The sequence below is a fragment of the Vespula pensylvanica genome, chromosome 7, assembly GCF_014466175.1.
Source record: "Vespula pensylvanica isolate Volc-1 chromosome 7, ASM1446617v1, whole genome shotgun sequence".
NCBI classification, from domain to species: domain Eukaryota; kingdom Metazoa; phylum Arthropoda; class Insecta; order Hymenoptera; family Vespidae; genus Vespula; species Vespula pensylvanica.
In genome coordinates, this window is record NC_057691.1 from 978303 (window position 1) to 998715 (window position 20413).

General features: G+C 32.8%; 1 protein-coding gene across 1 annotated transcript in view; it reads right to left on the reverse strand.

Moving 5' to 3' along the window:
* Positions 1 to 5860: 5860 nt before the first annotated feature.
* LOC122630605 overlaps positions 5861 to 20413 on the reverse strand; it is a 79813-nt gene continuing 65260 nt past the window's right edge. Inside the window, exons 3-11 of the mRNA XM_043815271.1 lie at positions 18044 to 18355; positions 15768 to 15904; positions 13629 to 13829; positions 12326 to 12669; positions 9934 to 10153; positions 9113 to 9418; positions 7448 to 8050; positions 6461 to 7188; positions 5861 to 6368 (exon numbers count right to left, since the gene is read on the reverse strand). Of these exons, the coding sequence (XP_043671206.1) occupies positions 5996 to 6368; positions 6461 to 7188; positions 7448 to 8050; positions 9113 to 9418; positions 9934 to 10153; positions 12326 to 12669; positions 13629 to 13829; positions 15768 to 15904; positions 18044 to 18344 (3213 nt within the window). The 5' untranslated portion in view covers positions 18345 to 18355 and the 3' untranslated portion in view covers positions 5861 to 5995. The remainder of the gene's footprint in view (positions 6369 to 6460; positions 7189 to 7447; positions 8051 to 9112; positions 9419 to 9933; positions 10154 to 12325; positions 12670 to 13628; positions 13830 to 15767; positions 15905 to 18043; positions 18356 to 20413) is intronic.

Sequence of the window (20413 nt, forward strand, 5' to 3'; positions counted from 1 at the left end):
TTTTTAACGTGACTCATCGTTCGATCGCAATGATAAAAGTTCGAAATAACGAATAATCTTGATTAAAAAAATGGTAATTGTTTTAAAGTAATAAATAACAAATATGAGTTTATCTTATTTTATAGAATATAATATTGAACTATAAAAAAGCAAAACAAAAAAAAAAAAAAGATGGATGACATGTAAAATCGGTATAATTTCCTTTTGCAAATGGAAATGAATTCGCAGAGATGATAAACAGAGAGACCATAGATTTGGAAATATGCTCAAGTATCTTTGATTTAGGGACGTTGTTTGAACCGGACATAGAATATGGATAACGTCTAAATTAGATATCCAGTAAGGATTATCCCAACAAGCTGAGTCCTACATCCATATTCTATTCCTTTGATTAAGTCATGCATTTCTCTATGACACCTACTTGTTTGAGAAGTTGTTTAGTTAGGATTCCATTCCATCAGGGTATCCTGTAAAACGCATCTGAATTTCCTCTTCATAGAGTTTATGAATATCGTCATCTTGGAAGGAAGTGTTACAATATTACGTTTGAACGTATTACTTATTGACGTGCGTTAAAACAAAAAAAAAAAAAAAAATGCTTTTCATTAGTCTTACGAAAATGAACATATTTATTACGAAAAGAAGCACGTTTAAAAATGTCTTCCGCGAAAGATAATACGTTTTACACGAATAATATTAATTTATTTTGGAAATTGTTAGGAAAATGAGCACGTTTCATTTTCACGTTCGATTAATTACGTTCGTTAGTCTTAAACTAAAAGATCGATGCGTTTCAAAAGTGAAACGTCGTTATTTACTTCTCGTTAACAATAATCGAAACGCGTTTTTTTTTCGTGACGAATTACATCGAAACGTTGTAGTTTTTCTAGTCAAAAAACACGACTAATATTCTTCGCTAAAAGCGAAAATACGTATCACTTTTCAGGAACGAAACTTATTGCTTTTCGTGGTAACGAAGTTCAAAGTTTTAATCTACGTAAGACTAATGAAACGCGTTACATTTCGTAACACACGTCGATACACTCTGTATAGGTGACTATGAAAACTAGGACGCTTTAATATTCCGTCACGAATAGAAGCATATTTCGATTACGTTCACGGGAATTAGCATATTTAACGTTAATCGTGATATAACCAGCACGATTCATAATTTGTCACGAACAATATTAACTTATTTTGGATATTGCTACGAAAAGTAGTACGTTTTATTTTTATCTAAATTACCTTTAATTAATTAGTCTTACGAAGTGAGCGTGTTTCAGAAGTGAAACGTTGCTACTTTTTACGAATAATGATCGAAACGCGTTTCTTTTCGTGACGGATTACATCGAAACGTTCTAGTTTTCGTAATAAAAAAATACAACGTGCTATTACTCGTCGCTAAAAATAAATATACACGCCACTTTTTTCCAATTCTAAATCGAAATTTACAACTTTTCGTGCTCACGAAATTCAACGTTCTAATCTACGTAAGACTAATGAATTTTGTTAGATTTCGAAACGTAATTCTCGATATCGAGAATGTATAAACGAGAAAGATAAAGAGAAAATGAAAAAGGAAAGGTGGTTCGTTAGTCAATGTAAAATTTATTTCAAATTCAAGACGTCCTCTAGAAAAGTAATCGTTCCAGTGGAAAGGCAGAAATCGATACAATTAGCAGATACGGTCACGATCGAGACCAATTCGTCGATTACAATGATTTTTCGAACAAAGTGCCAAAAAGGGGTGCGATGTTCGGTGTATCGAAGCCATACGAAAGAAATCGTCGTTTCCTTTCAAACGAGAAATCATTTCTATATGAGGGACACGAAATGACAAAGGAAGAGAGAAAATCAAAAAGGAAGAAAAGAGATAAGATAAGATAAGATAAAATAAAATAAAATTAAATTAAATTAAATTAAAATAAAATAAAATAAAATAAAATAGGTAAAATCGAAGGAGTATACATACATTACAAATCGCACTCACTACAAACGTATATATCATTACGTCGAACGTACCTAAGTAAATACATATATACATATATACACGCATATATTATATATGTATGTATGTATATAAATATATATGTACGTACTTATTGAAATTGTCGAATTGTTGAAAAGTATTCGAAACGTTGGTTAACTAGAGAAAAATCGTCGCAGCTTTTCAACGATACCGTTGTGGTTGTTTTATTGAAACTATGTATAAACAACGAAATTACAAGTACATCATCATGTGTGGTGTAACGTGTAAGGATTCTGCTTAGAAAGATCGTTGAATCAAGGCCTCTCATTGATTCAAATTCTTGCCTCCCACCTGTTGTTGTTTTTTTTTCGTTTTCCTTTTCCCTTCAGTATTTTTTTCTCTCTCTCTTTTTTTTTTTTGCGCTTTTCTTTTTTCCTTTTTCTTTTTTTTTCCTTCAACTACGTGTGCAAACCATGTTGGTGCTACTGTTTTATTTTATTTTTATTTTTATTTATTTTATTTTATTTTATTTTATTTTATTTTATTTTATTTTTTTTTCGTGTACTTACATCATACATGCATGCGTTTATATCTGCCGCTGTCATCGCGACGATGCGTTTTTTTATTTTCTTTTTCTTTTTTTTTTTGGTTTTTTGGTTTTTCGTTTTTTCTTCTTTTCGTTTTCGCTTTATATGAATTCCTTTCATTCGTATTTGCTATAAATCGATGATTCTTCTTCTTATTTCCCTTTACCTTCGTGCGGTTTTTCGTAAACAGATTATGGGGATTTGTCGATCGGTCGTCTCTTATCACGTTTGGGTTCGTTTTATGAAAATTTTTTAAAAGCAACGACGAGTCCTTTTCCGTCTTATTCTTTTTTCCTTTGTTTCTTTCTTCCATTTCCATTTTGTTTTTTTTTGTTTTTTTTTTTTGGTTTCTTTTATGTCGTCCCTTTGGTCTTTCGTTTTTTTACAATACTTTTCTTTAGTCGTTTAGAGGTCCAAGATATATTCTCACAGGTATGTGTAATAAATACATACATACATACATACATACATACATACATACATACATACATAAGTACGTAAATATTTTTCAATCGTTGACACTAGAAAATTATCCTCGAATTCGGATATTAATTTATGCATTGAACTTAACGATTTTCTTTTATCTCTTGATGCGATTCTAATCAATGTCGTCGGTAAAGAGTTATCGGCCGATGGTAAGTAGTGTGTAAGTGGCGAGTAAAAGATGATATCGGGGAATATTTAAAAGACTCGATATGTAAATGACTATAAATTATCTCATTTTATCTAGAATATAATAATAATAATAATAATAGAGTCTAGAGGCTCGATAATTGATAAAAAGATCGCAACGATATCGTAGAAATTTTATAAAAAGTCTAAATAATAAAGGACAACGTGGCAGTTATTTGTTTGGATTTACATAAATCGTTTCTTCTTCTTTATTCCTTTCTTTCTTCCTTCTCTTCATTTTTTTTAACGCATTGCGCGAATCTCCTCTCGCGCGTTGGAGAAATACGTAAGTAAGAAAAGTCGCAATACTTTTTTTTGGACGTCGTCCTGTTTTCTCGGGCGAAGAAAAGAAAAAGAAAAAGAGAAAGAAAAAAGAGAAAGAAATAAGGAAAGAAAAAGAGAAATAGAGATAGAGAGATAGAGAGAAAACAAACAAACAAACAGAAAAGAAACAAAAAATAAAAAACGAAAAAGGAAACGAGAAATTTTCTCTCGTTCGATTTACAAATTCGATGTTCACCGAACGAGATCGCGATCGTTTTTGGACGATAGTTTTGCTAAAGATATACATATTTTATATATTTTTATATGTATAAGTGTCCTATATTTTATTGGATAACGATCAGATAAGAAAAAGGACTTGAAAGATCGATATCCATATCCGACGATGATCGGAAGGTTCTCCTCCTCATTTAAATATCAAAGAGGAGTAACACGCGAAGGAATTCCTGTGCGATTGTTGATACGCTTACTTCTATCACAGCATTCGATCATAGCCCACTAAATCGTTATAGTCCGATCTTTTTTCCCTTCGATCACGACTAATTGTAAATATTTTTCTTTTCTTTCTCTCTCTTTTTTTTTTTTTTTTTATTTTTCTTCCGTTGTTCTCCTTCGTGTTGTTTTTTCTTTCCTCGCGCATGAACACACGAGTATGGTGTATCAACTTTGTCGATCATTTCTTTTCTCTTTTTCTTTTCTTCCTTTCTTTCTTTTTTTCTTATCTTTTCTTTCTTAAACAATAATTTCAACTATACATACATCCAACTCTACCGGTCGGTCCAAGCTTTGCTCGATCGATAATCAAACCTAGATTACACGTGCGATTTTTATCTATGCGTTAATACCGTTCGCCTTTAAATGATTATAAAGTTGGATTAGGTATAATAGGAATCATGTACGTTCTGCGTGTGTGTGTGTGTTTCTGTGTTTGTGTGCATGTATACACGCGTTTTCGTGAACGCACGCAAAACGCGATATATGTGTACGTATATATGTATGTGTGCGCGGTCCTTCGTAAGGTCGCCCGTGATAAAATAATAATGCCTATATCGACGGATCACGACATAAGTTTGTTCGTTCTTTTTAATTTTCTTTTATTTATTTATTTATTTGTTTATTTACTTGTTTATTTACTTGTTTATTTATTTGTTTGTTTGTTTGTTTGTTTGTTTGTTTGTTTATTTTATTATTTACTATGTATTTTTTTTTCTTGTCGAGAGACGAGAAAGACGAGAGTGAAAAATATATTTTTCGATATTATTCGAAAAAGCATGACGCAATGACTATAGCGTGAATGAGAAAAAGCTGCATTAGATGCCTCTCATGGTTTTTTCTTACTTTTTTCTTTTTTTTTTTTTTTATCTTGGTCGTTCGAGATGATACGCTTGTTTTGAGTCCTTTTATTTTCTTTTCTCCTTTTTTTTTTCTTTTTTTCTTTTTTCACTTATTTTTATCAAAAAAAGACATTCTTCGCAAATTTAGAGAACGAGATTTTGAGAAAAAAACTCGCTCTTCTTTCTCGTTCCCTTTCTCTCTTTCTCTCTCTCTCTCTCTCTTTCTTTTTTGCTTTTTTTTTCTCTCCGTCTCTTTCTTCCGGCAGCTTTCGACTTTGTTGCAAAAAGCAGATCACGCTAATGCCCCCTCCTGATCATCACTTTCCGCAGCTCGCATTTATTATTTACTAAAAAACGCGCGTATTTAAGTCTGCCGTCGTTGCTCATGGATAATAATCCTCTTTTTCGAGGATAATGGAACTTGGTCGGTCTCTATCGCGAGAGTGAGACTAATGCGAGAGATGAGCTCGACAAGTAGGACGACGTTTCTTGACGATCGATGAAATTTTTATCTTCTTGCTATCCTTGTATAGCGAGGGGGAACACGGTAATTAAAAAAAAAAAAAGAAAAGAAAATAAAAGAAAAGAAAAGAAAAGAAAAGGAAAAAGAAGAAAGAAAGAGAGAGAGAGAGAGAGAGAGAGAGAGAAGAAAAAAGATAAAAGAAAAAATCAAAAAAGGAAAAAGAAAAGAAAAGGAAAAGAAAAAAATAAAATTCTCGCGTTTTTCGTGCATTTCTCGAACGCTGTTAGATCCAGTTAACGGAACAAGCACGTTCTAAAAAGTCATTGTTGCGTTTGGTATGTTGAAATTTGTTCGAGCGTCGAACAGACTTTAAAAAGGATTTATAAAGAATGAAACAACGCAGCAGAACTCCTCTCAGCGCGTACTCGCCGATAAATACTCCGTCGATAATTTCCATTTTTCTGTCGTCAATGATCTTTTCTTCTTTCGTTTCTTTCTTCGTTTTCGCTTTTCGTTTTTTGTATATTTTTTTTCTTTTTTTTATAATTTTTTCTTCTTTCGTTTATCCAACCTTTTTCGTTTATTCCCCGTCGATAATTCTCTTTCACGCGTTCTATTTCAGCGAGGTAGGCAGATTAAAAATCCAAACTATTCACACGGTGGTCTCGATATTGGTAATGGCGTATTGTCAACAAATACTATCCTTCCCGTAATTCTCCAAATACATTTCCTGCGGTGTCGGAAGATTGTAACGTCCACTTAATCTGCTCCCAGTCAAACCGTTATTATGGTGAGTATGATTGACGTGATGATTTACATTGAGCGCAGCGTTCTTCTTCTTCTTTCGCGTTTTGTGACGATATAGGCAATACTTAAGACAACCGGTCGCTAACAAAAGGATGAGGAATATACCAAGGGCACCGGCACCAACAGCGACGTAAAGCAATGTTACACCGAAACGATACGAACAGTTGGCCTCCTCCTCGTCGAAACCGGATGGACAGTGACGTACACCGTCGCACCAAAGGACCTGATTGATGCACGCTTGAATCTCGGGACACCTTTAAAATAGAGAAAATGCAAAATTTCGTATTTATAATCGGAGAGACATTGGATATATCGATTTATTTATAATAAGTTTCATTAGTCACACCTATAAGGACATTCCTCCGTAGGTGAGATGGTAAAAGGGTTAGAACCAATGTTGGACGTGGGCGATCGTTTCGAGATAGCCATCCAAGTAACAGCATAAAAACCCGGTTCTCTTTGAAGGAATTCAACGACGAAGCTTCTCGAATGTTGTTGCATCGCAACGGTAGCATTAACCGCACTGTAATTCCAACCGCCGGAGAAAAAGTCGACGGTTCGGCTGGTATCGACGCCACCCTCTGGACATATAACACTCCGTTCTTTAGTATTCGCCGCCGAATATACGATTATTCGATTGAGTGTCGTGCACTCTTCAACGTTGTCGAGATTAATGCTATAACCAGCGGTTCGTAGATAAAGAAAGTTCATACGCGCGTCCTCGGGCTCTATCAGCCAGGGCTCGTTCACGCATTGGGTTGCCGTTAGATCTTCCGTATTCGTTAGAATCTCTTCGACCGCGGCGACACCAGGTATTACACGTGGCAACGGACTTCTAAGTGATATCTCACCACTGGTACCACGCAATCGACGCTCTTCCAACTTCGTCGAGCAACCCTGCTCGCTGTTTTCCGTGTTCATCGGAACGAAACGATATTCCCCTTCGAAAAAGTAATCTCTGTAGTCTTGCGTTACGTTCATTAATGTCACCGTAAATCTAATTTCGATGACGTTAGACGTTAGACTCCTCAATACGATCCTTTCGCTAACGTTCGAGCATAAACAGTCGCGTACCTGTAAATGTTAAAAAATTACATTTTCCTAGATGAGATTAATTTAATCGTTATTTTTCGCAGATTAGAAAACTTCTTGTAATATTCGATAAGCATTTGTTATTATGAAATTAGGATAATCCCTTTTAATCGATATCAGCCATTGTAATCATTGAAATCGTTGTTTGCTGTTTAATCTTGAAAGGAAGTATATAAATATATGTATATAATCGTAAAGGTAAACGCAAAAGCTTATATTTCATAGATCATCGGAGACTTACCAATTCAACCTCGTGCCAAGGATACTCGGCAATGACGAGTTCGGCTATACCAAACTTTCTTGGCTCGCCAATACGTCTATCGCAAGTCCATCGATTGACGAGTGGATCGATGTAAGAGGTACAGATCTTATCACCGAAGGAAGCTCTATCAATGGATAACTCTATTCTATGTTCGGGCTCGGACTCGAATCTGTAAACGCAGCTAAGATTTTGCGTGCCACCTCGGCCATAGAGAAACACGCTCTTAGGAGACGTGAACTTTCCAAAGTTCGAGATGATCGATAACGAAGACGAAGACGAAGATGAAGATGATGAGAATGATGACGACGATGACGTGGAAGATGAGGATGTTGCTGATGCCATTGAGAAAACGTGATTACAGGACGTTGCTTCGTGCACGAATTCATAACGCAGGACGAAGCTTATCGGATAAAGTGCACTTCCTTGACGAAGAATGTGTTCCAAGGTTAGATCCCTACCGGTTGAAACGTAACTCTCGGTCAGACTGCAAGGACGCGTGTGACGACTGCTATTACGTAAAAGACTGTGATCGCATAGTCGTGGAATGTCATCCTTACAAAATTGGCCCATCAATGTGATGTTCTGAAATAAGAATACTTTATCATCTAACCATAGTCCATAGACGAAGGGACAATTTAGATATTGTAAGCTTTCAGTTGAACTGGGACGTGACTGGAACAAGTTCAATTTTCTTTTCGCATAACGTTTGATCTGATTATACGAGAAAAATCGAAAATATCTGATATTCGCGTATATCTCGACACACGTAGAGGAGGAGGAGAAGGAAGAGGTGATAATATTGGAAGGTCTTTTTTTTTTTATGGGACTCTAAATCAAGAAAATTATTGGTAATGAATTATGTTAATGTCATGTATAGAATTTTTCATGTAAATCTCTTGTTTGTATTTTTCCAAAGTATCGAAGTAAAAAATTGAACTGGTCAAAAGATATAGCGAAATAGATCGCTGATATTGCAAAATTTAAATTTGAAGAAATTGAATTGTAATATGGGAATAATGTTAATTATGTTTATAAATATATATATATATGTATATATTTAATAACAATCATTAAATCGAATATCATAAACGATATAAATGCGATAGAAAGATATGAAAAAATATATAAAATTGAAGTGTCTTTTATACAAACAAAGTAACTAATTCAATCAGAACAATGATTTGTAAATTTTAGAAAGAGAAATCACAAAGATTACATGTTTTTATTATATTCAAAATAATTTATATACGTCCAGTCAGGCAAGTGGGAAATGAAATTTGAATCCCATATTAACAGACATTCGTCATATTTGTTTTTAATTTAATTTAATAACCTACATTTGAATTAGTCTATCGTAATTATTTCGTTAAAGATATTTAAGGAAAGGTCTTCCATAAAAAAAGAAAATGTTCATAATCGCAAAAATAAATTTTAAGACTAAGATAAAACTGAATCGTTAAATCAGTATAAACTTTTAGATTTTATACGATGTCAACCGTGATATAACAATTCCCGTATTACCATCATCATCTTCTTTATCAAATCTATCGCAATTCTAAATCAGGAAAAAGTGATCCTTGAAAATTACATCGAAAAATATTATCACGTTCGATCGGAACAATCAACTTTTTAGAAATATCATACCTTACGATTTGTAACGAGCTTATTCGAAGCATGATCGCCATCCCATATCAGCAACTTAGCGTTACAATCGGCACCGGTGTGAAGATTCGCGGCAAGTTCAGCACTGGCTGCGTAATACTTCACGAAGGAAAGCCAAACGATCTCGTTTAGTTTCCCTTGAAAGTGATAACGGCAAGTAGTGTTCGGCGGTAGAGAATGCTTCGGATTCTCCAGTATTCCCAACGAGCTTTCGTCGCTCGATATATAAAAGTCGCAGTTGTCGTTCTCCTTCACGAAGCTACGGGATTTCTCGTCGACGAATAGCACCTAAGAGATTTCGATGAATTCGTATGAGCGATATCGGATAAAATCAAAGTTTAAACTCTTATGATAGGTATATGCATATAAAGTGTTTCTTAAAATCACCATTGGGATTTGTCTATCGAAAATATATTTTGATCTTATTTCAATCTTTTTATTGAATATAAATTACCTAAGTTTATTTCAATTATACATACACACACATATGCACACAAGATTCGTGATACGTTGAAAAAATAGAACGAGTTAATTGACGAACGTTTATATTTTATAGAAAATTTTTTTCAATGCTATTGATCAAATTAAACACGTTCGTGGATAAAGCGAAAAATTCAATTTAGTTTGAGTTTTGATCCTATCGGTCGGATTTGCTCGATTTCGATGAATCGCTAAGTCTCGTTGAAATGTGAAAAAAGGAAGAAAGAAGGAAAAAAAAAGAGAAAAAGAAAGGAAGAAAGAAAGAAAGAAAGAAAGAAAGAAAGATAGAAACGACGAATCGAAAAATTCTCGAATAATCTCACCTGAACTTCAAGCTCGAATCCTGGAAGGAACGACAAAGGAACAGGGTGAAACGGATTATCGTATGGCGAGGTGTGAAATTCCAAAAGCATTGTGTTGTGACTACTGACAATATCCGGTACTGCGTCCCCGCCACACAATCTCACGAGGACCCTGTCGGAGGTGGAGCCACCATCGTACACTGTTAAGTAATCTTGTACTACGTTGCACTGATCCCAAACTCTGCAAAGAGATAAAAGAAAAAATAAATGAGAAATAGAAGAAAAAGGAAAGAAAAGAAAAAGAAAAATACTATAACAAAATGTACAAGTTTCTCTCGTTGAAGTGTATCTTTAGTTTGAATCGGAAAAATATTCCACAAAAAAAGATCGGGTACGTGCTATCTTTTCGAAATTGGATTTATTTATTTATTTATTTATTTATTTATTTTATCTTTTTTAATTTTTATTTTTTTATCTTTTTTATATCCCTCTTTGTTTTTATTTTTCTTTTTTTCCCTTTTTTTTTTTTTTGGATTCGAATGACAACGAATATGAGAGAAACGTAGATAATGGCGATGTCCGCCATTGTTCTCGATATATTCTCCGTTTGTTAGTAAATAAAACGCGTTGATAGGATAAACGACGTCGATTTTTCACGATTTTACTCTCGGACCTTTCGGTTCATCACCACCAACATCGCCATCCCTTTCCCCATATCTACTCACCCTGGACAACCCCGATTACGCATTTATAGGAACGTCGGAAGATTTATTATTGACCACGACGCGGATGATACGCGCGGGAAATTTAATTCGATTTTAAACTCTCCTGTTCGTACATATACAATGCTTACCTATAATACACACACACACATATATACATACATACATACATATATATATATATGTATATATATATACGCACGTATATTTCAAGTGGGACGAAAAGTCCCGCCAATTTCGAATTACATTGGTATATTGCATAAATTATGCAAAGCGTTCTATCTGGTAATTGAAATTTTGCGTTTCCATTGACAATATGAGTTTTAATTTTATAAACGACAATCATCGTTTATTATCGTTGATATCTATAATATTGTTGTCATTATAATCTCATCATCATCGCGATGCGTGACATACTACGTTTGTTCGAGATTCTTCTCTCCCCCTTTTGTATTTATTAATCTTTGATCTTTATCGTTTTTTTTTTTTTCTTTTTTGAAGTAATAAAAACTTCTAAAAAGAAAAAAATAAAAAAGAAATAAAAGATCATGCTAACGCATATATCATTTAAATTTACCACGTTTACGTGGTTGGTTAGCATTAGAAAAATCTCATTGCTCGAAAGGTTTAACACTAGACCCACTGACCTATTTCCACGACATCAGTCCTCGAAAAAAAAAAAAATTATTTTTTTCTTTTTTTATGATTTATCGTAGTACAAATCTGGTGTTTGTTATGTTAGTATATACATAGTTAGTACTTAACACCAGAACTATCGACCTACTTTTACCAACGACCGGTGATATGACGGATACTTGAGAACGAAAAATAGTTCACTCGTTATTATTTTTAATTTATTTTATTTACGATATATAACAAGTCGATGAAAACAATATCTTTTTTTTTTTAAATTATCACATTTTTAATCTTTTGCGATTTTATCTCGATCATCGTTTAGCTAGAAATTAAAAATTATTGTTTTCAATGATTACACCTTGTACAACAGTTAAATAGCAAAAAAAAAAATGCACATACACACAATAAAACTGGTTTAGTTTGTACAAATTCTGAGTAGTAATCGTCAAATAAGAGTTATCAATACGGCAACTTCGATCGGTTAAAATTTAACGATCGATAAAATCATTTGATTTAATCATTGTAAGAGACAAATGATAATTGATATTCACTGTTTTAACGAGCTCACTTAGTTCTAAAACAAATGAGCTAAATGAGCCGATTAATAAGGAAAGTGGTTATATGTCATATGATATATTAAAAAGACGTCTCGTCTCGTACCGGATATTCTTGTTAAAAATCAACAAATTAATTTGCAAAGAATTATCACATTTTACTACTTTTCTTTTTATTATTCCGTTTGCCTATATAGAAAAATAATTTTTAAATAATTCATCAAATCGATAAATGAAATGGAAACATGTGAATGACTAAGTAAGTAAAAAAACAAAAAAAAAAAAAAGAAAAACATATTTATGTATATGATTTAAATCACATTCATAGTTACCGGGTCAAATGTATAACAGACAGATAAACAAACGGATAAACACACGTGGAGAAAGAAAGAAAGAGACGGATACAGAGATAGATAAAGACAAAAACAAGAAAACAAAAACAGAGAGAGACAGAGAGAGAGAGAGAAAGAAAGAAACAGAAAGAAAAATAAAAGAACGTACCTGAGTATACGTTGACTTCTATCGTACTTGACGATCTGATCCTTAATGTGTATCTTGTGGCTGTTCCGTTGACTGACAGCAAGGAGTGCTCTGTGCCCAGGAGGTGCACGATTCTGTTCTACGCGATAGTAACAGGTGACGTTCCTGGGATAGACGCCAGGATAGTTCGGTGACTGAAGTCGGCAGGCACGAGTGTCGCATTTGGTTAATACGCGATCACAGTAGGTACCATTTACTAGTTCACCCCGCCAAGTGGCCATACTTGTGTTCCCGTACCTTAGATGTGCTTCGCTCCGTCTGAGAAACTTGTACGACAGTTGGAAGTCGAAGTTGTAACCGATCCCCTAAAATTCAAGATTATTACCCTAAATCTCTAGCTATTATTATCCTACGGCTAACTCTATCTCTATTTCTCTCTCTCTCTCTCTCTCTCTCTCTCTCTCTCTCTCTCTTTCTCTCTCTCTTTCTCTCGACCGATATCTATCGTTTGCTTCCTTATTCGCTCGTTTCACTTTCCTAAGATTATCGAGACGGATTAATTGGAATAATTTGATCAACGACGAGAACGATCCTCGAAGTTACTACCATCGTGATGAGTAATATCCTGTTTCAAGTGGAAACGCGTTTCATCTTCAATTACATTACCGTGTGCATAAACTTCGAATGATTAATAATAACCTTGTTTGTTGAGTTTTTATATGGGTTACTTATGACAACCACGTTACGATCATAACGTCGATATTGTTTAAACTTATTCGTACAATTAATTCGATCTCAATGGAATGATTTCAAATAAATGTGTGTGTGTGTCTGTGCGTGTGTGAATGAGAGAGAAAGAGAAAGAGAGAGAGAGAGAGAGAGAGAGAGAGAGAGAGAGAAAGAGAGAGAGAGAGAGATTATATAAATATTTAATTTTTAATTATTAAATATATTAATTATATTGTACATATTAATATTATATATATATTATATATTAATTATAAATATATATATTTTTATATACATATACATTTTTTATATAGTGACATATATATATATATATATATATATATATATATATATAATATGTTTTTTAGAATGAGATTACATCTTTTTATAGTCTCAATAAAATTTCGTTTGTTCCCGATGTATTCGGTGTTCATTAAACTAACAAATTACTAAACACGACTTTATTAAATTTTATATGTAGCATATATATGTATGTATATATGTATATAGATAGATATATAACAAAATAAATTGTCAAGATAGATGAGAACACATCGTGTTGGGTTAAATTTGATCGAAAGAAAGTCTCGTTTACCTCCTCGGGCAAGCGTTGCAAGTAAAGAGTGAGATTGATGGAGGGTGTTTCGCTGTAGTAAACCGTGTAACCCCAAGCACTGCCACACCATTGTCCACCTGTCGCTGGACGACCCTCCTCGCGAATACTCATGAAACCATCCGGGCATCCTTCTGACGTGAAAGATAGAAATCGACCGACCGTAAACGTGTCGAACGTTAACTGTAACAGGAAGTATTATTCGTCATTCTCTATTTCATTTGATCATATATATTTCTCTAAAAATATAATAATAATAGTAATAATAATAATAATAATAATAATAATAATATAATAATAATAAAAATAATGATAATTGTTATTTGTATTATCATTATGATTATTATAATTATTATTTCCTCTTTGCTCTTAACTTGATAAAAAGTTGCTTATATTGATTAATACAAATCGCAGCACGAAACGAAAAATTTGCTATTGTTTTATTATTATTATTATTATTATTATTATTATTATTATTATTATTATTATTATTATTATTATTAATCTATTATCATAGTTGCGTTTCAAAGTGTTTCTCATTTTTTGCCATTTTTTAATTTAGTTTCGAAAAAGAGAAAAAAAAAAAGAAAAAAGCTGTACTCCCATCACGCAAGATATTTCATCGTTAACATCGAACGTACTTCACTGTATGTTTGTTAATGTGTGTATCTGTGTGTCTGTGTGCTCGTGTGCGTGCGCGTGGGTTCACGTACAGGAGAAAATCCATTTTAATCTCTACGATAAAAAATGGACGTCTATTTCGTAAAGTACTTTACATCCGGGGAAAGCTGAAGGGGAGGGCGAAGGATTAAAAAAAAAAAAAAAACAGATGATACGCGCGATTTGTTCGAAGAGTACCTAAATTAAGGAGAAAACGAATCAGAGAAACAAAAAAAAAAAAAGGAAGAAAAAGAGAAAAACCAAAAAAAAGTGAAATACAATCGGTAAATTACACGAAGTGAAACAAACAAATCTACGAAGTGCACTGATGATAAAACACTCTTAAACGAGACATTTCCGATTGGCTACGTTTTACCGTTCACCCTGTAGATTAAAATAGGCCACCTTTTGTATCTGTGTGTGTGTGTGTGTCTATATATATATATATATATATATATATATATATATAAACACATACATACATATATATATATCCGTAGATATGTATATATATATATACGTATACCACACAAAAGTACACTCATATAATATACGTACGCGAATATTCGAGGTGAGCGAATATTTTAGTTGGCACGCGAATCCTTTTAATTTGCCTAGCGGATATAGAAAAGAGAATAAGAGAAAAAGAGAGAAAGATAAAGATAGAGATAGAGATAGAGATAGAGATAAAGATAGAGGATAGAGATAGATAGATAGAGAAAAAGACAGAGGGAAAGAGAGAGACAGAAAAAGAGAGAGGAAAAGATAGAAAAAAAGAAATGAAAAGAGATGAGAGATGGAAATCGTGAGAAAACGGAACAATAAATTTTCTGGGTTCTAACGGGAGTGGCCAGGAACCTCGGGCGACGCCCGTGTCTGACCCATGACAGTATCTTTTCACTTGATACCCCATAGTCAGCGTTACTTTAATTTTCTACGAACATGTATATATGCATATATATACATATACATATATATTTTTACATACACGTACATATACATGTATATATATATATTTTTTTTTTGTAAAAGTAATTTTCGCTTGTTTTTGTAGAATTTACATTCATTTACATTCGTTTAACGTGTGATGTTATAATAATCGTAAAAATTAAATACGTTCGATACTTTTTCAATTAATAAGATGATATTAAATAATATAATATTTTTGGCTAAATTTAAATGTGTATATTTATATATATATATATATATATATATATATATAATGCATGATATAGTTTTCTAGTAAAAGTAATATTTCTTGTATATTTTTATTAAAGTCATCGTGTTTATTATTATATATATATATATATATATATATATATATATATATATAAACTGATTTCTTTGACTTCGTCTAAATTTAATTGATGATTATATATATGTATATGTATATATATATTTTATGTTTAAATATATGCGTGTACGTATGTGTATTCTATATATCTTTCCTGTTGTTCAGACCTGAACTAGATCACCAAGATCGGAGCCGGCGGCAGTGAAGTTGAGGTGACACAAGAATGGCAGTCGATCCTTCCTCGGCCGACGGACTTCCATTCTGTACGTCCGACCGACGTCACCGTACAACGTTCGGTTGCATGCTGTAACAATTTTATTTCGTAGACAAGATCATACCGTTATGAACTGTAAAAATCGAAATTGAAATTTACAAAAGAAAGGAAAAACGAACAGAATAAAAAATGATGTCCGTAATGAATTTTTTAAAGATTCGAAAAAAGAAAATTGTTTGCAAAAAAAATCAAGCGCCTGATGCATTGTTCAGATATTTAAAAAACATTGTTTCAAGAATCTAAAGTGTGACATTAATCATTTTCTGAGATATTCCCAAAGTTTTTGTTGAATTATATTTATATATCTTTCATGCTTCGTGGAAATTAAATTATATAAACATATTAAGGAATCTTATGGAAATATATATTCTAAAATTCATTGAACCCACGACGAAAGATATTGAAAATTAAATATAAATATTAAATATTATTCCATTAAAATGTCATATATAGGATTCTTGCGTGCATATAGAGAACGATAAAAAAATCATTGTTCGTTAGAAATATTGGAGAGTATTGTTAGGTACTATCCTCCATTTGTTTGAAATAATAAAATGAGAAAAGACAAAAAAAGAACGTCTCACAATGGGACATTATTGCTTTGTCTCTCTGTTTTGAAATATTATAAACAAACGGTACAGCGTTCGGTCGCATACTAGAACAATTTTATTTCGTAAACAAAATCATTCCGTAAAGATCTATTAAATTTGGAATACGAGATATTTTTTGAAATTTTTGCGAAAGGTAAAAAGAGCAAAAAAGCAGACATGCGATGAATTTTTCAAATATTAAAAAAAAAAAACAAAAAAAAGAAATTAGAAAACACGAAATCGATGTGTGATAAAAATCATTTTCTACGATATTTTGATTCCCAAAGTTTTTATTGAATCATATTTACATTTCTTTCATATTTCGTGGAAATTAAATTATACGAACGTATTAGAAAACGTTATTGGAATATATATTTTAACATTTGTTGAAACTGCGAGGAAAGATATTAAAAATTAAATGTAAACATTAAACATCATTCTATTAAAACGTTGCGTGTAAGCAAAGAATTATAAAAAATCATGACTCGTTAGAAATATCGGAGGAAACCGTTAGGCACGATCGTCCCATTTGTTCGAAATAAAAAAAAAAAAAAATAATAAAAAGAAAATAAATAAAAAATAAAAAAAAAAGAGAGAGAAAAAAAACAAATACGTACGTGTCAGGATGAGACGTTATTGCTTCGTCTCGATTTGGAAATGTTAAAAACAAACGGCCTGGTCACGTTGAAACTAATAACGACGGCGAATTCCGTTATGACGGGGGAACGATACGTACGTAGCTTTCATAAAAATTTCACTCGCGATTCGTCCGTTCGACCGTACCGATAGAATTTTAACTGCATCTATGACCGGTAGAAATCCAATCGGACGAATGATATCACCTAGCCGCTCGAATTTTCGCTGACCGTTGCTGGGACGTAATTAGATCAGTTCTTATCGAGAGAGAGAAAGAGAGAGAAAGGGAGAAAGAGAGAGAGAGAGAGAGAGAGAGAGAGAGAGAGAGAGAGAGAGAGAGAGAGAGAGAGGAAGAGAAAGAAAAAAAAACAATCTAACGATGACTACGAGCTTTGACGTTTATGTAATTGTCGTACTATGCACGTCGACATTTTTATTTTCTTTTTCTCTTTCTTTTCTCTCTCTCTCTCTCTCTTTTTTTCGTTACGTTTCATTTACATACACATATAACCGAATTCACGAGACAACGTTGAAGAACATTATAATAAAGTGGACGTTTCACTGCAATCTGAAAACTATAGAGAAAGAGAGAAAAAAGAATATTTTCCTCTTATAAAAGAAAATTTAGGGAGGACAAAAAATTTGTTTCTTTCTCTCTCTAAAAGGAAAAAAGAAAAAAAAAAAGAAGGGAAACGTAGAATGAGATATTACGTTTCTTTGATGAAATGATAGAAATGAAAAAGAGAAAAAAAAAAGAGAAAGAAAGAAAAATGAAAAGAAAAAGAAGGAACAAGACGAATCACGTTCCAGTTGTAAAAGAAAATTAAAAGAGAAGAGGAAAGAAAAACAAGATATAAAAAGGATATGAAAAAGAGAAAAAAGAACTTTCGTCGTTTAACAAAACGAGTTTTGAAACCATAAAGATGATTGTTGGGTTACTCACGCGTGCAGTATCGTGGCTCGTCCGACTTGTCACCGCAGTCATTTTCGCCGTCGCAATATTTGTCCTGTGCAACGCAATGGCCAGTACCACAAAGATACTCGGATGGTCTGCAAACGATCGTCTCGGCGATTTCGGTTGGCGAGCCGCTCGTTTCCGGGCTGCTAGAGGATACCTCGGACGACGTCGTTCCAGGATTGCCAGAGTTGTCCGAGGATATGCTCGAGCGATAACTAGCGGAGCCAACCTCGATCGAGGCCGCGATCGCGGCTGCGATCAGCAGCAACCGCCGGCACACCAACATGCCCCCTCACCCTGTTTCAACGATACGAGACAATGTTATTACGACAATGGTACATGTGAGATCGATTTAAGTGAATAGTTTGAAACAAACTCATAGATTTTAACCCATGGATTAAGTATATGTTGTTGTTATTTATTAAAAGAAAGATTTACGTATGTGACACTAGAAGTGCGTTGGATTAAATGAAAACTAAAAATAGAGAAAGAAAATATAAATAAATAAATTTCGTATGCGGAGGAATATTTTTTCTTTCTTTAGAATTTCGTGAATACAAGTGAATGCAGAATAAGATGGATTTGTGTAAAAAGAGAAAGAAAGAAAAGGAAAAAGAAAAAAAGTGCATTTTTAACCCACGTTATATGCTGTTGCTATTAAAAAATAAAAAAGAAAGATTAACGTATGTGACACTCGAAAATTAATGAATAAATAAATCTGTTTCGTAGGGAAATAATTTTTCATAAAAAATTTTTCCATAGCTAGTAATATTAACGTTCTTTCTTTAGTATTCGGTGTATGTTAATGAATGTTGAATAAATAAAAATATAATAAATTGGAAAAGTAAAAAGATATTTTATAAAAAAAAAATAATCCTCGGCGAGTCTACTTATATATAGTTTAATAAAAATTAATAAGATAGTATTAAACTTGTATATGCGTTTGATTGATCATCACTTTTGAGTATTTTTTCTTTTCTTTTTTTTCTCTCTCTTTATATATACAGGTGTAAGTATAAGTATATACAAAGATATACGGGTGGTGAAATTCTGAGAGAAAATTTCAGTGATATCGTTCGCTCGACAGGGAAAACGTGTAAGTACGTCCTCTTTCATGCTTCTCACCCCGTATGTTATTATTCCGAGGAGGAGAGAAGCTGCAGTTCACCCTCTTACGCTTTGCGTTCAATCATTCATGACGCGGACTTGGCTCTGTGAATCGCTAAAGCGAAGGGAAGAAAAACAAAAAGAAATAGAAACGCTAGAAAAAAAAAAGAAAGAAAGAAAGAAAGAAAGAAAGGAAGAAAGAAAGAACGAATGGGCATATAATAGTGTATCTGTGTGTGTGTGTGTGTGTGTGTGTGTGTTTGTATGATATAATAAAATACGTAGCATAATTTCAGGAATGGATTTCTCATATGTAGAGAAAAAGAAGAAGAAAAATAAACAAATAAAAGAAAAAAAAAATATATTATATTATATTATATATGTTCTTATCAAGATGAATTCAAAAATAGTTAATATCTGAGTTATATAAAACTTCCAAGTATGATCTCAATGCATCCGGAAAATCATAAATGAGATGCATTGACGCGAATACATTCATTTGAGTAGATTGTCTCACTAACACAGTGGAATATAATGTATAACACATACTCAATACATAAAACTCCAACAACATCTAACAAGCTTCAAAGAAACGATCTGAATACGTAATAAGCCAGGAATTTTGGATCGTGTTTGTAACTCAATGAGACGGGTACGAATTCAGAGTTGTATTCAAGGAATAGGTGGACATTTCGAATATTTCGTCTAAGGAAATGTTACAACAGGAAACATTATCATAATTCTCAATAAGTTATAATTGTAAGATCATACTTGAAGGTCTTATAATTCTAAAACAAATTAATCATATTTACGAATATATATTGATAGAATCTAATTTCTTTTTCTTTCTTCTTCTTTCTTTCTAAACACGTGAAATCCATGAATGATTCTATACATAATAATTTTATACATTATAATAATAGAGTTAATTGAAAGCGAAAGATAATGATTATTAATTCGTAACGAATGCAAGTAGAAAAAGTCCCGTTAACATTTCTCCGTATTATTTAATTTCGTTATGATGCATTTCGATGGAATTATAAGAAAATTATTTACATAAATATATATGTGTATGTTTGTGTGTGTATGTGTGTATGTGCGTGTATATATATATATTTCACGTTTATTTTATATTTATTACACGTGATTGAAGAGAGCCTGACTTTATAATAACGAGGAGAATGTAAATAATACAAATCCGATTTGCCGATAACGACGTTTTTGTTTCGTTTCGTTTCATACGAATAA